The sequence below is a fragment of the Peromyscus maniculatus genome, chromosome 17 (genome assembly GCF_049852395.1).
Source record: "Peromyscus maniculatus bairdii isolate BWxNUB_F1_BW_parent chromosome 17, HU_Pman_BW_mat_3.1, whole genome shotgun sequence".
In the NCBI taxonomy this organism is placed as follows: Eukaryota; Metazoa; Chordata; class Mammalia; order Rodentia; family Cricetidae; genus Peromyscus; species Peromyscus maniculatus.
The window spans coordinates 9,806,897-9,820,217 of record NC_134868.1 but is presented as its reverse complement, the minus strand read 5'-3'; the positions used below and the strand labels follow the sequence as shown (position 1 = coordinate 9,820,217).

At 48.1% G+C, this 13,321-nt stretch overlaps 1 protein-coding gene across 1 annotated transcript in view; it reads right to left on the bottom strand.

Annotated features, from left to right (window-relative positions):
• Klhl2 (kelch like family member 2) overlaps positions 1–13,321 on the bottom strand; it is a 113,091-nt gene that overhangs the window by 14,751 nt on the left and 85,019 nt on the right. Inside the window, exons 6-9 of the mRNA XM_076553833.1 lie at positions 8,288–8,435; positions 6,852–7,001; positions 1,748–1,865; positions 49–246 (exon numbers count right to left, since the gene is read on the bottom strand). Of these exons, the coding sequence (XP_076409948.1) occupies positions 49–246; positions 1,748–1,865; positions 6,852–7,001; positions 8,288–8,435 (614 nt within the window). The remainder of the gene's footprint in view (positions 1–48; positions 247–1,747; positions 1,866–6,851; positions 7,002–8,287; positions 8,436–13,321) is intronic.

Here is a 13,321-nt window from a genome sequence, read left to right as displayed (position 1 = left end):
GGGGTTACCACGTTAATTCTAACAGCCGCGCAGGAGAGAAGAAATTACCTGTGCTGCCGTCAAAGCCCCCCACCGCATACAGCAATCCATTCAGCACGGCTGCTCCCAGCGTGCTTCTCCGGTCCCGCATGTTTGCAACACTGGTCCACTGGTCTTTCACGGGGTCATAGGAATCGACCGTGCGAACCCTGAGCGAACCGTTGAAACCACCGACAGCGAAGACAAGCCCAGCCATGTAGACCATGCCTGTGGAAGGAAGACACCGATTCAGGAGGAATAGGCCATCCAACAGTAGTCACCCTGCTTTGAAAGCGGGCTGTGATCCACAGAGCCCATGGTGTTTGTCAGGGCACAAAACTCTTTTGACAGTTTTTAAATAATACTGAACCGGTCTTGAAAAATTCTCTTCGTTTCCAAGAAACCTAAAACCAAACTGCACCATGAGGTATGCACTAGACAGTCACTGCTGCGGTTTGCTGTAAGCGAGGATGAGAACGTTTTCATGGCCGTTGAGAACTAGTGGGCTAGGAGTGTGTGTGGCCCGGTGGTAGAGTGCTTGCCTGGCTTTGTGCCCCATAAGCAAACAAAGTTAAAGAGTAGCCAAAAGAGAGACAGACAGACAGACAGACAGGCAGACACACAGAGACAGAGGAGGAGAAAGAAAGGAAAGGAGAGGGAGGAAGGGAGGAAAGGAGGGAGGGAGAGAGGGAGAGAGAGAGGGACGGAGAGAGAGGGAGAGAGGGAGAGGAGGGAGAGGGGGAGGGGGAGAGAGGGAGAGGGAGAGGGAGAGAGGGAGAGAGAGAGAGAGGGAGAGAGAGGGAGAGAGAGAGAGAGAGAGAGGGAGAGGGAAAGATATCCTGGCCCCCAGATGTGCTAGGCAGGAACAGGAACTCTACGACTGGATTACAGCCCTGGCCCTTCACTCTTCCAGACCGAAGTAACTCCGAGCATGCTGGCACATAACATCCCACAGGACATGCTGCCGGGAAGAAGCAACCAGCCTGGAAAGACACTGTAGAACCCATTCCATAAAGGGGGATGAGAATCATGGGTCCATATTTCAGCCCCAGTGGGGATTCTCAAGATTTGTAACTGCTGCTTTTCAGCAGTTTGGGCCAAATAACATCTGCTCCGACACATCTGTGAAACACATGCTAGAACGGAAGCGACTGCTGTGTGCAGCTTGGTTGGACGTTTCCTAGAACTACAGGGCCAGGGTTAAAGAGTTTCCTCTCTCGGTATTTCATTAAGGTAACTAGCAAATCGGTCCGCACACTGCCAGCTCCGCCAGTCTGTCCTAGAAAATCGGATGAAGGAGACAGTACAGACAGTACAGCCAGGCACAAGGGAAGACACCCGCACTCCCAGTGCTTGGGAGGCTGAGGCAGAAGGAACAGGAAGTTCAAGGCCAGCCTGGGCTACCTAGACACATAGACCCTGTCTCCAAAAAAAACTAAAAAGAGCTGCTATCCTTTCCACAGAAGGGGTTCAGTCAGACTTTTACACAAGCTTCTTCTTTAATTTAAACAGGTCTCAAGTGGTGCAGGCTGGCCTTGAACTCGCTATGCAGTAAAGGATGACCTTGCACCCCTCATCGTCCTGCCCCCTCCTCTGGACAGCCGAGATGAGAGGCACAGAATACCTTGTGCATTTCTAATAGACTTTTTCTTTTCTAGTGGCTGAAATAAGACCCGAGAGCTCCCAAAGACCCGGAAACGGAGAGCTGGTCATCCCAGCCCACGCTCACCTGCTCTGCACCTCCTGGAAGGCAGCTCTGCCACCTGGTGCCATCGTTCCTCTTTGAAGTCGTAGCATTCCACACTTCGGATGGCCTTCGGCGCCTGGCCCCCGACCACCACCATCAACTAAAAGGGAAGAAATGTAAGTGCTTGAACCAATGACGTCACCTACTGGAGAGACCGACGACGACGACGACGACGACGACGACAGCCTACAGTGACAGGGACGAGAGGAGCGTTGGGACGAAGAGGACACAGGGAGCTGGAGGAAAATGGCGACCGACCACACCAACATGTCCACGGCCTCAGCAAGGGGCACGCGCCAGAACTGCAATTCTATCATCGAGCACATTCAGTTTAAAAACAGGCTTCCAGAAACTTAAAGAGGCCTCTAAGCCCCTCAAGCAAATACAGTAGGCGGTGGCCAACATTGGCAAGGCTGCCTGCCGGCTGTCATGGGACTGACTGTAAAGCAGACCCTGGTGCTGCAGTCATCAGAGGTGAAGACGTTTACAGTCGAGAAGAAGATGGAGGTGAAGTGTGTTACTCGGCCATGAGTACGAGGACAGTGAAGCATTCGCAGATGGAGAAATTGTTTGAAAAAAAGAGTACCCCGAGTGGATGAGAACATAGAAAGAGGCCTTTCTCGACACTCCATAAATAAACCATCCTCAGAATGGAACGAGAGGCCTTCCGAGTTTCCTCGGTCAATAGGACAGCTGACTAAACACATCTCTATCTGTCCAGAACTATGCCGGGGATTACACACCACACGGTCGCTGCCTGCCATGAGCTTAGAGACCGCACCAAGGAACTCACACCCCGGGGTGGAATTCAAAGCCAACATGCAATTGTAGCAATCAAAACCCACAGGGCATCAACTGCAACCGGGGATCAGGAAAAGGAGAGTGGAAGTTTCCTGGGGAGCTGGAGCAAAGGCTTTGGGAGATGGACAGGACTTCTGTCTTTTGCCACACACAAGGGCACTTTCTGGCAACGGGGAATAAAAACTATCACGTCAGAGCAATGTCACAGTGAATATGGAAAACTTTAAAGTCTGGGCAAGGCTCTGGGGGAGCGGGGAGAAGAGACCACGATAAGAGAAATGAATACTGAAAACAAACAAATAACAACAACAACAAACCAATGTGGAGAAGCTCACGAAAATGGGAGGTTTGTAACTGTGACCACAGGATCACCTACCTGTACTGAAAACTACAGAAAGATGTGCACACAGAAAGCATGATTCCAGAGTCACAGTAAATCCCAAGTTTCAAAAAAAAAAAAAAAAGTAGCCCGTGTTAGTTACAGAGTAAAGCAGAAAACCCTTAGGGTGCTAATGCTTAGCACAGACCAATGGTGCCATGATTTCAGTTTATTCTTCTAGTTCTGAATTCAAATAAGTAAGAATTAGAGAAAATCATTACACCCTACTACCAAAAGGCCAAACAAACAAAACAATAAAACAGCAGGAGCAAGACTGTAAAACTAGTCTTGCATGGCCCATCAAGATCAACCCTGTGCTCAAACCTCAAAGCTCCATCGGACAAAGACACAGGACGGAAAGGGTCCTCGATGATGTCTTCAACGAAGACCGAGTCAAACGTCAAACCTCAGAACAAAATAGAGCTACCTTCAAGATTTTGTTTCTAATTTTAAATATGTGTGTATGTGTATGATTGAGTTCGGGGCTATGCTCTGGCAGAGGCCAGAGGATAAGGGTACTGGGAACGAAACTCAGGTCCTCTGCAAAGTGCAGTACATACTCTTAACCACAGAGCCATCTCTCCAGCCCCCAGAATATTTTAAAATCCTCAATCAGCATACTGATTGACAGATTTCATAACTCTCAAACTGAGATTCGTTATGTCCACATCGAAAGGAGACCAGCAGAGAAAGCATGTCGCTACAGAGAACAGGGGGAACATCTTCGTTTTTGACTTCTCCAACAGAGACCGAGTCGGGTAGAGCTTTGTCCTCCAAGCATGAGAGGAAAGGAAACAGGAAGGAGGAGGCAGAGAGGGCAGAGGGCAGGGGCAGCGGGGAAGACGCTGGGAAACCTGAGCGCTGGGATCAGCGAAGGGGCTGTTTGAGTCACAGGTCGGTACTTATCCGTAAAAGACACTTAGCCCGACCTGAGGGCCACACACATGTGTGTCATGGCCAGCACACGAGGATCAACAGGACGGGGACAGCGGATACTGGAGGGAAAAGTTAAAGGAGACACTGGAGGAGGGGTGAGAGGTGGGGAGACAAGGAAATTCACTTTATCCTGAATGCAGGTCACTTAGACTTCCTTCACCCAGAAACACATCCATGTTTCTTCACCAAAAAAGCGGGGCGGGGGGGGGGGGGGGGCGTGCGCTAACAGAGATAGCGAAGTATGCAGTAGCAACACACACACAGTGGGGTTGCAGAGATGGGACTCCATCTCCAGAGAATCGAATCCAGTGCCCTCTTCCGGATTTCACACGTACCGGCATGCACATGCATATTCATACACACAGACACATACATGAAAATTAAAAATAAATCTGAAAAGCATACAGTTTCTCATTATGACATCCAACTACAGAGAGGCTTCACACACTCCTCGTATACTTTACCTAGGATGCAAAACTAATGTGTGGGACTAAGAAGTCATTATGTGTAATTAGTGAGTGCTAGTCAGAAAGGAACACAAGGAAACACATTTACAGTGGGACTGCATTGGAATTTAGAGTAATTTCCTCTGTATTCGTTTGACCCTTCGGGATCACAGTAAAGCTATCATTACTACAAGATACACGTGCATATAACATTAATCCTGCTTCATGCCTACCTACTGACTTAGAATAAACCCTGAGTATAACCACTGTAAAATGATAAACGGTACCATAGAAGAACTGCCCACACAGGCACCTTTTCCAAAAGCCCTGTGCATAAACAAACACCTCAGAAGGGACGGCGCATCCTGAAGATGCGTACTCCGAGTCGCAAGGCTGCTCAAACCGTCGGCTGCCCTTCCCACGGCAAGGGAGGGAAAATCGGGTAAGTGAAATGCCAGAGAACCTCCATGAATCCATACGCATACCACGAATAACAGCTAAAACATGGACAATCTGGAGCTATCTAACAGTGGGAAAGGGAGGCCACACTGAAGAGGCCCAGGAGAAAACTTCACTGACGAGATGGCTTAAGCCCTACAAAGAGAAAAATAAAACACTTGACAGGATTTCACCAAGGACTCCTTAGCTCTGCGAAAGTGCCACGTTTAGCCTAGAAATGAGACAGAATTCATCTTTATTCTAAAGGCCTCTCTGCAGTACAGCTGAAGATGCCAGGGGAGGATGGAGTGTGAGCTAAGAAGGCTTTTATATTTCCCCCTCAGAGATATGAAGTATTTATGAAGTACTGAAATTGGGGGGCGGTGATGAGGTGGCTCAGCATGGGGCGGGGCCGGCCACCAAGCCTGAGGATGTGAGTTCAACCTCCGGGACCCACACAGCGGCAGGAGAGAATGGACTCCCAAGTTGTCCTCTGACATCCACGTGTGCCCCTGCATGTGTGCGCACATGTGCACGTACGCGTGCACACGTACGCAATGCAGAAAGACTAACAAGCATGAATGAAATGGCAGCCTGGGGCTGGAGAGAGGGCTCGGTGTGTAAAAGCACTTCACTTGCTGCTCTTCCAGGGACCCTGGGCTGGGTTCCCAGGATCCACACGGCAGGTCACAACTATCTTTAACTCTAGTTTCAGGAGATACAAAGTCCTGGTTTCTGCCAGCACCAGACATGTATGTGATATGCATATATATATATATATATATATATATATATATATATATATATAGAGAGAGAGAGAGAGAGAGAGAGAGAGAGAGAGATAGGTAGGTAGGTAGGTAGGTGGATAGAAAAATAGATATAGATATGCAAAACCCTCATATATACAAAGAAAAATTGAAGTCTAAAAAATATTTTTTAAAGAAGAAGTATAGGAGCCGGGCGGCAGTGGCGCACGCCTTTAATCCCAGCACTCAGGAGACAGAGGCAGGCGGATCTCTGTGAGTTCGAGGCCAGCCTGGTCTACAGAGAGAGATCCAAGACAGGTAACAAAACTACAGAGAAACCCTGTCTCAAATAAAAAAAAAAAAAGGAGGAGGAGGAGGGGACGAAGGAGGAGGAGGAGGAGGAGGAGGAGGAGGAGGAGAAGAAGCAGTAGCAGTAGCAGTAGCAGTAGCAGTACAGGGACCCATTAAACTGTATACAACAAGGAATAGGAGCAGGAACTGACCAAGCTATTGATCCTATTTCATCCTAACATGCAAATCTAAGAAAACACCAGGACTTCAGTTAGAAACTACCTTGCTCACACAGAAATCTTGCTGTTCAGTCTAATTTCTCTCTTTTTGTTACTTGCTACTTTAATTAGAGGAACTCCAAAGAGACAAAAACCACCTGTCTTCCCTTCCAGAAGTGTGATGTCATGGAATTTATGAAGATTAAATGATGGGGCTCTAGAGATGGCTCTGCTGTCTAGAGTGCTTGCTGGTCTTGCAGAGAATGCGTGTCCAGCTCCTAGGATCTATGTCGAGTAACTCACAACCCCTTGTGACTCTTCAGGGGATCTAATGCCCTTTTCTGGGCTCTGTGGGTGCCTGCACGCATGCGTATCTACACATAGACACACACACACACAAGTTTAAATGAATTGGGCTGGAAAGCTGGCTCAGTGGTTCACAGCACTTACTGCTCTTTTAAAGGTACACAATTCAGAATCCAGCGCCCATATTGAGTGGCTCACAAATGCCTTTAACTCCTAGATCCAAGGAACCTGACGCCTCCTTCTGGCCTTCATGTGTACACATATCACACACAAATAAAATAATAAATCTTAAAAAGAACTGGAAAATGCTTTTTTAAAAAGATTAAATGCATCGAACATTCCCTATCCTTAGCATGGAGTCAACAGAGACTAAATCATAAATCCTATGGTGCATCTTAGGCAGATTTTCCCATGCAGAAAAAAACCTGAAACAACAAGGCACGGAAATTCAGATGACCAGAAGCATTAACAGCTCCCTGTGGGCCTCTGGATGGGGCAAGCACAACTGTGAACAATAGGTCCTACTTTGGGAAGGTTCATAGGTGTCCTCAGCCGGGTCCGCACGCTCTTCATCAGCATGCGCTGCTCTGTGGGCAGCAAGTGGTACTTCATGGCTTCGATGAGGTAATCTTTGCAGGCGCTGCTGTTCTTCACCAGTGTCTCCTCTTCAACCCTCTGTGGGGAGAAAGCCGACAAGTCCTGTGAGGGGAACAGCTAGGGCAGGAGCAAACGGCTCCAGAAACAGACAAGGAAGAAAAGGAAAGCAGCCCCTGTCCTGTCCACACCCACTTCTGCTCGGGAATGTGGCCTCCAGAGGAAAAACGGCCATGAAAGGGACAGCCTTCAATCTCAACCACAGAAAACGAACTCTGCAGATGACAGAGTCATACCCACCCATTTCCTGTCTTTAAAGAGGCCGAAGAGTTGACAAGGAATCTTGGTGGAAAGGCGAGGCTGGGGATTCAGGACTGTCCCTTGGAATTCACTCCCCACCCCTACCCATGATGCCCCAACGTTAAGTGAACATAAGATGCAAAGATGTTGATCGGGGCTATGGGGAAAAATAGTGGGTTTTTCATTTGGGCTTGGAAATGCTATTAGTTCATGATACTCTCTTCCAACACAGGAGGGCAAATGAAAAGAGACCCAAATACTTAAACACATTATGTCTACGTCAATTTTTATTTTTATTTATTTGTTATTTATTGCCCTGGCAAGTCTCGACCTCAGTATGGGGCTTTCTGTTTTCTCTTCTTCTTCTCCTCCTCCTCTTCCTCCTTCTTCTTTCCCCCTTTTAAAATTACTCCAGTATCTAGATACCACACGGACCTTGTTAAATAACGAAACCTTAGGATGCTGAAACCTGATTTTGTTAATCAAAAATGTCTTTTTATAAATGGTTTCAGCTACAGAATCAAATGCCGAGATGTTCCCGAAAGACTGCTAATAAGCCAACAGAGAGCAAATTAAAAATACTTCAAGGATGACTAAGAATCATCCGTTCCTGTTTATTTCAGCCTGCTTTTCTTCAGCTCAGAAATAAAGAAACCACAGACATGTCCCTGTGAAATTACGAAGCAGAATTAAATAGCAAGTGGGTCAAATCTCAAAAGCCCACTCCTGTTGGGCGGAGTCTATTAAAGGAAAAAGGTAGGGAGATGTTAGCGCAGGGTAGAACTTGGGCATATTTATTTACATGCACTCAGAGGGGCACAGATGACGCCTCAGAACACTTCTCATACTTCCCTGAATCAGAGAGGGTGGAACCCACTTTCTAGGAACAGGGATGGGCTCAGAGGGAGCTGCCAAGGTGCCAGGTACCCCAACTGTCCTCTTTCCGACACTCCAGAGATCTGTAGTCTGAAGCCCTCTCCACGGTGTGAAGAGATGCACATGCTGCCAGCCAGGCCTGCAGATGCCGTCCATCCGTCCGTATCCCTATGATTGGTGCGTGTACTCACCTGTACCAAGTACTCCCGTGGAAGCAAGGGGAGCCGGACATGTTCCATAAGCCGAGCCATGAACTCCTGCCTTACATCCTTATCATGGTTTACCCAGGCTATTACCGCTTCAAATACCTTAAAAATATGGAGAGAGGAAAACATGAGTTATATGCCAAAGCGTGTAGATATAATCTGATGAAATACATCTCCTATACAGCGCAGCTAACACTGAGAATCTATGGATCAAAACTCTGAAATCTTGACTTGCAACACACAAAGACATTCATTCCATTAGCTTCTCTCTCTTCCGACATATGTCAGCTTAGTCAGTACTTCATTAAGCTCTTAGTACACTCAATAAGCACTCTTCACTTCGAATTTTCTAAGCGTTTCTCCAAGGTCATCATAAATCTTACTGAACCTGAACGGTAGCTGTGAGAATATGATAATACACAATGTTCTTCTCTGTAGTTCCAATTACAGACTTAAGCTCCTTTAGAATAAAGCACCCAGGATAATAAAGCACAGAGACAACTCCCCCCCCCCAACAAAACACCATGACCAAGGCAACTTATAAAAGAAAACATTTAATTTGGGGCTCGTGGTACAGAGGGTTAGAGTTCATGACCATCACAGCAGTGGCAGTCAGGCAGGCAGGCTCTGGAGAGGTACTGAGAGCTTACACCCTGACCCACAAGTAGGAGGCGCAGAGGACTAACTGGGAATGTCTTTGGAAACCTCAAAGCCCACCCACCCCCCTCAATGACTCACTTCCTCCAACAAGGCCACACCCTTAAATATTCCCCAAACATCTCCACCAAAGGGGACCAAGTATTTCAATATCTGGACCTACGGGGTCCATTCTCATTCAAACCACCACCACATGTGCTGATTCATCTTCACCGTTAATGTAGCTTGGCTTTAGAATCACTCCTCCGTATGTCTGTGAAGGGGTTTCCAGAGAGAAAAAACTGAGGGAGGGGGAACCACCCATCTTAACCACCTTTGCATGGACTGGGGACCCAGATGGAATAAGTAGGGGGAAGAAGGCAGCAGGGTGCAAGCATCCCCCTGCCTCTGCTTCCTAGCCCCCACGACAGGCAATTACTGCTCCACGATGCACTCCTGTCATGAGAGCCTTGGGGGAGGCCAGCTGGGTGACTGGCTTCCACATTTTACCCCAGGGTACTCTTGAGGAGTGAGGGATAAGAGATATTAGATAGAAGGACAGAGGGGAGAGAAACAGAAGCACACGATAGCCTCGGGAGGGCCTGAATCATTATCCACCAGCCCCTTCTGTCTCTTCTAAAGGGCTATTTATAGAAATGCCAAGGGGTGGAGCAAGAGACCTCCCCCTAGCTCAGCCAAGTGCAGACCCTTTCCAATCACCTGGTAACCATGCATGTGGTCAGGCAATCCTCTAATGCAGCCCTGCTGGGTAAAGCAAGCTCAGATCTCACTAGGAAACCTTTGTGGGCCTCCACAGAGCCTGAACACTGGAACCTCGAGCCCAAAGAATTCTTTCTTCTTTATGTGGTGTCTGTCCAGTCTTGTGATCCCAGCAACAGGAAAGGAACAAATAAACACACCCTTATAAATAACTCATTCTTGAAATTCTCTTTAGGTTTACAAACCAATTTTGGACTTTGGTACTTACAGATTAGGGTCTACCCAATAGGTTTGGCCTCCTTTACCAGAACAGAACGCATTCAAATGTAGTAATTTGGCCATTTTCATAAACAACAGGGAGAGCGTCACAACATGTCCCTCTGAGGAAACTAAGCCGCTAATAAAGAGGCAGTGCCTTTTACATAACTTCCTCCCAGACGGATGGATACATTTCCTGATAAATCTTTAAAAGGTTGCAGGAAACATATGGCAATATGCAAATGGTTACTGGAAACAAAAACAGGTTATTTTGAGACAGCGTGAAGCTAAAAATAGTGCGCACCCTAATTATCATCTGTCTTTAATTCATCCTGTCAACAAGGACTTACTAAACGCTTCTGTGCGCCAGGTGCCAAAGATAACGAAGGGAAGGGAGTCCACGCTCTGTCAACTCTATCCACTGCTGTTCAGTTCTCTCAGCCCCATGGCCCTGCTTCCACTGTCTGGGATCAGAATCTCCTACCATAACCTCAACAGTCTCCTGTGTGGCACTAACACCACAGGAGGGCTCCTGCTCACCACTGCCACCATGGTGAACGCTAGTTTCTGCGGCTGTTCCCCCAGTCAGTCTCATCTCCGAGGACTCAACACCATTGTGTGATAACTTTCCGCAATGAGTCTCCACTGTCTCTATGCAACCAACAGAGCGTGTACAGTAGAAGCAACTCTGTGACTTCTGAAGGTGGGTGGGTCAGGGGAAGCCAGCAACTTTCCCCTTGGTCTCTTGAATAGCTTGTTGTGACAGCCGTGTATGCCACATGAGAAGCAGGGTTACCTACAGCAATTGCCACACCACGAAAACCTCCAGCAAGTGACGAAAGAGGAAGCGAGAGGACAGACAGACGAGATTTGGAGACAGACAGACGACAGCAGAACTACCCCCCAGCTCTCGAGCCTGACATGTCTATGAAGGGGTAACTTTGGACATTTAAGACTCACAAGAGAGCAAGTGGAACAGAAGGGAAGCCCCAGATCTCTGCTCCAGTAAAATCAGGCCAGACACTTTCAGTTATCTGGAGCACTCTGGCTGAAGCCTCGCATGCTGGAGAGCAGAAAAAGGCTGCCCCTGCTACATCCTCCACGAAGTCTGACCACTGAATTGTACACGCAATAAAAATGGGTATGGAGTGTGCCACTACATTGCGGGTTGGCTCATTAGGTATCAGCACAAAACAAAAGCAGTCCTCACGATCTTTCTCTAGTGCAGGGCTCATCGTGGCTTCCAGCCCCTGATGAAAGCCTGGAAGTAGCTCTTGATCACCACAAGAAAGGTCAGAATATTTAGCACAGCTGAAGGTCTTCAGGACGGTCCCTTCCCACTTCATTTCCTATTACTCTCACAGACATATTCCAACCCCAGCAATCCCTGAGCAACCACTTCCCACAGCTTCACATTTGTACAGCCTGATCCCTCCCTCCTCCTCACACGCTTTTCCCATCCCAATCCATTTCCATTTCTCTGACATACCCTAGCTCATTTTTTGTTTTTGTTTTTGTTTTGGTTTTTCGAGACAGGGTTTCTCTGTGTAGCTTTGTGCCTTTCCTGAAACTCACTCTGTAGCCCAGGCTGGCCTCGAACTCATAGAGATCCGATTGGCTCTGCCTCACGAGTGCTGGGATTAAAGGCGTGCGCCACCACCGCCCTGCCTAGCTCGTTTTTTTTGTTTTTTTGTTTTTTGTTTTGTTTTAAAGACCTGGATCCTACACCCGAACCAAGCTGAAGAAGTACCAGCCCTCTCCTTCTTGGTTCGCCTCTGTTCGCCCCTGCAGTGCCCCGTAAGGAGCTCCGTAATCACGGATGTGGTTGCTCCACTGGTTTCCCCACTCGTCTGTGACTAGAGAAGTCTATTCCGTCAGTCTCACATCCAGGGCGCGGAGACAGTGCCTGGGCTCCGGCAGGCACCCCAGTCCTCATCTGGCATGTTTGCAGTAGTACCACCCTTCTCTGAACCGCTAGGATTGTGTATGTCACAGCTCTGCATATTTTTTCACACTGGAAATCCTAGAGTGAATGTGTTTTTATCCGAATGTCCCAAGAAATAGAATCAGAGCCTCTATAATGTTAAACTACATATACCATTTCTCTAAGCCTCTGTTTGTTGTTTTGGCTCGACAGGGTCTCTCAACAGCCAGGTAGCCCTGGCTGCGCTGGGTCTACGAAGACCAGGCTGGCTTCAAACTCACAGAGATCCGCCTGCCTCTGCCTCCCAGGTGCTGGGATTAAAGGCGTGCATCATCGTGCCCAGCTCCGTAAGCTTTTGTCTCCCCGGTGCCTACACGCTAAAAACCACCCAGAGAAAAGAGAACGGCAGCCCAAGCTTCTCCCTCCTACCGTGGGAAAGGTTCAGGGACGTGATAAAGGAAACCGGAAATGTGGGGTCAGGAAAAGCAACTGCATGGGAGAGAGGGAGAGAGGGAGGGAAACAAGGAGGGAGAGAAGGAAAGAGAGAAGGAGGGAGAGAGGGAGGGAGGGAGAAAGGAAGGAAGGGAGGAAGGAAGGGGAAGGGAGGGAGAGAAGGAAAGAGAGAGGGAGGGAGAGAGGAAGGGGAACAGGGAGGGAGAGAAGGAGGGAGAGAGGGAGGGAGGAAGGGAGGGAGGGAGGGAGGGAGAAAGGGAGGAAGGAAGGGAGGGAAAAGAAAGCAGGCAGCAGGCTGACCTGTAGGGTTGACATAAAAGTTCCAAAAAAAGGAACGTAAAAGGATGACAGCAGTCAAGGACATTCGATCTAGAACTACTGAAACTCTGAGCACGTTCTCCCAGGGACTGGGGAAACGGCTCTGCAGTCAAGAGCACTTCCTGTTGTGAGGACCAGACCAGGTCCTAGCACCCAGCTTGGGTGGATAGCTGCCTGTAACTCCAGCTCCAGGGGCTCTAACTTCCACTTCTGGTCCCCCTGGGTGCATGTGTACACACACACACACACGCTGACTCACACAGACCCACGTACACATAAATAAAAATAATAATTTAAAAAATTTTAAAGAAAGTTCTTTCAACTCAAAATACTGCAAAACTAATTGAGTTTTTAATCATTTGTGTTTGCATCAAGTACTTATAGGCATCTAGCTAGAGAGAGACACCCACTCCGCCAAAGGTACTTGATTCAAATCTTGCTGTAGCAGTCAAGTACACTTCTTCCGGGTCACTGGGCTTCTATTCACACAGGACCATGATTTATGAAACAACTGAACTAAAGAACGGAAATACTGGGCTGGAGAAATATCTCAGTTCTATCTTCGCGAACACTAGGACCTGACTCCAATCCTTGGAACCCAGGTACAAACAGCTGGACATGGTGGCCCTTCCTTGTAACCTCGGCAGACAGGGGGATCCCTGGGGCTCCCTGGCCAGCCGTCCCAGCCTACGAGAGAGCTGCAGACTCTC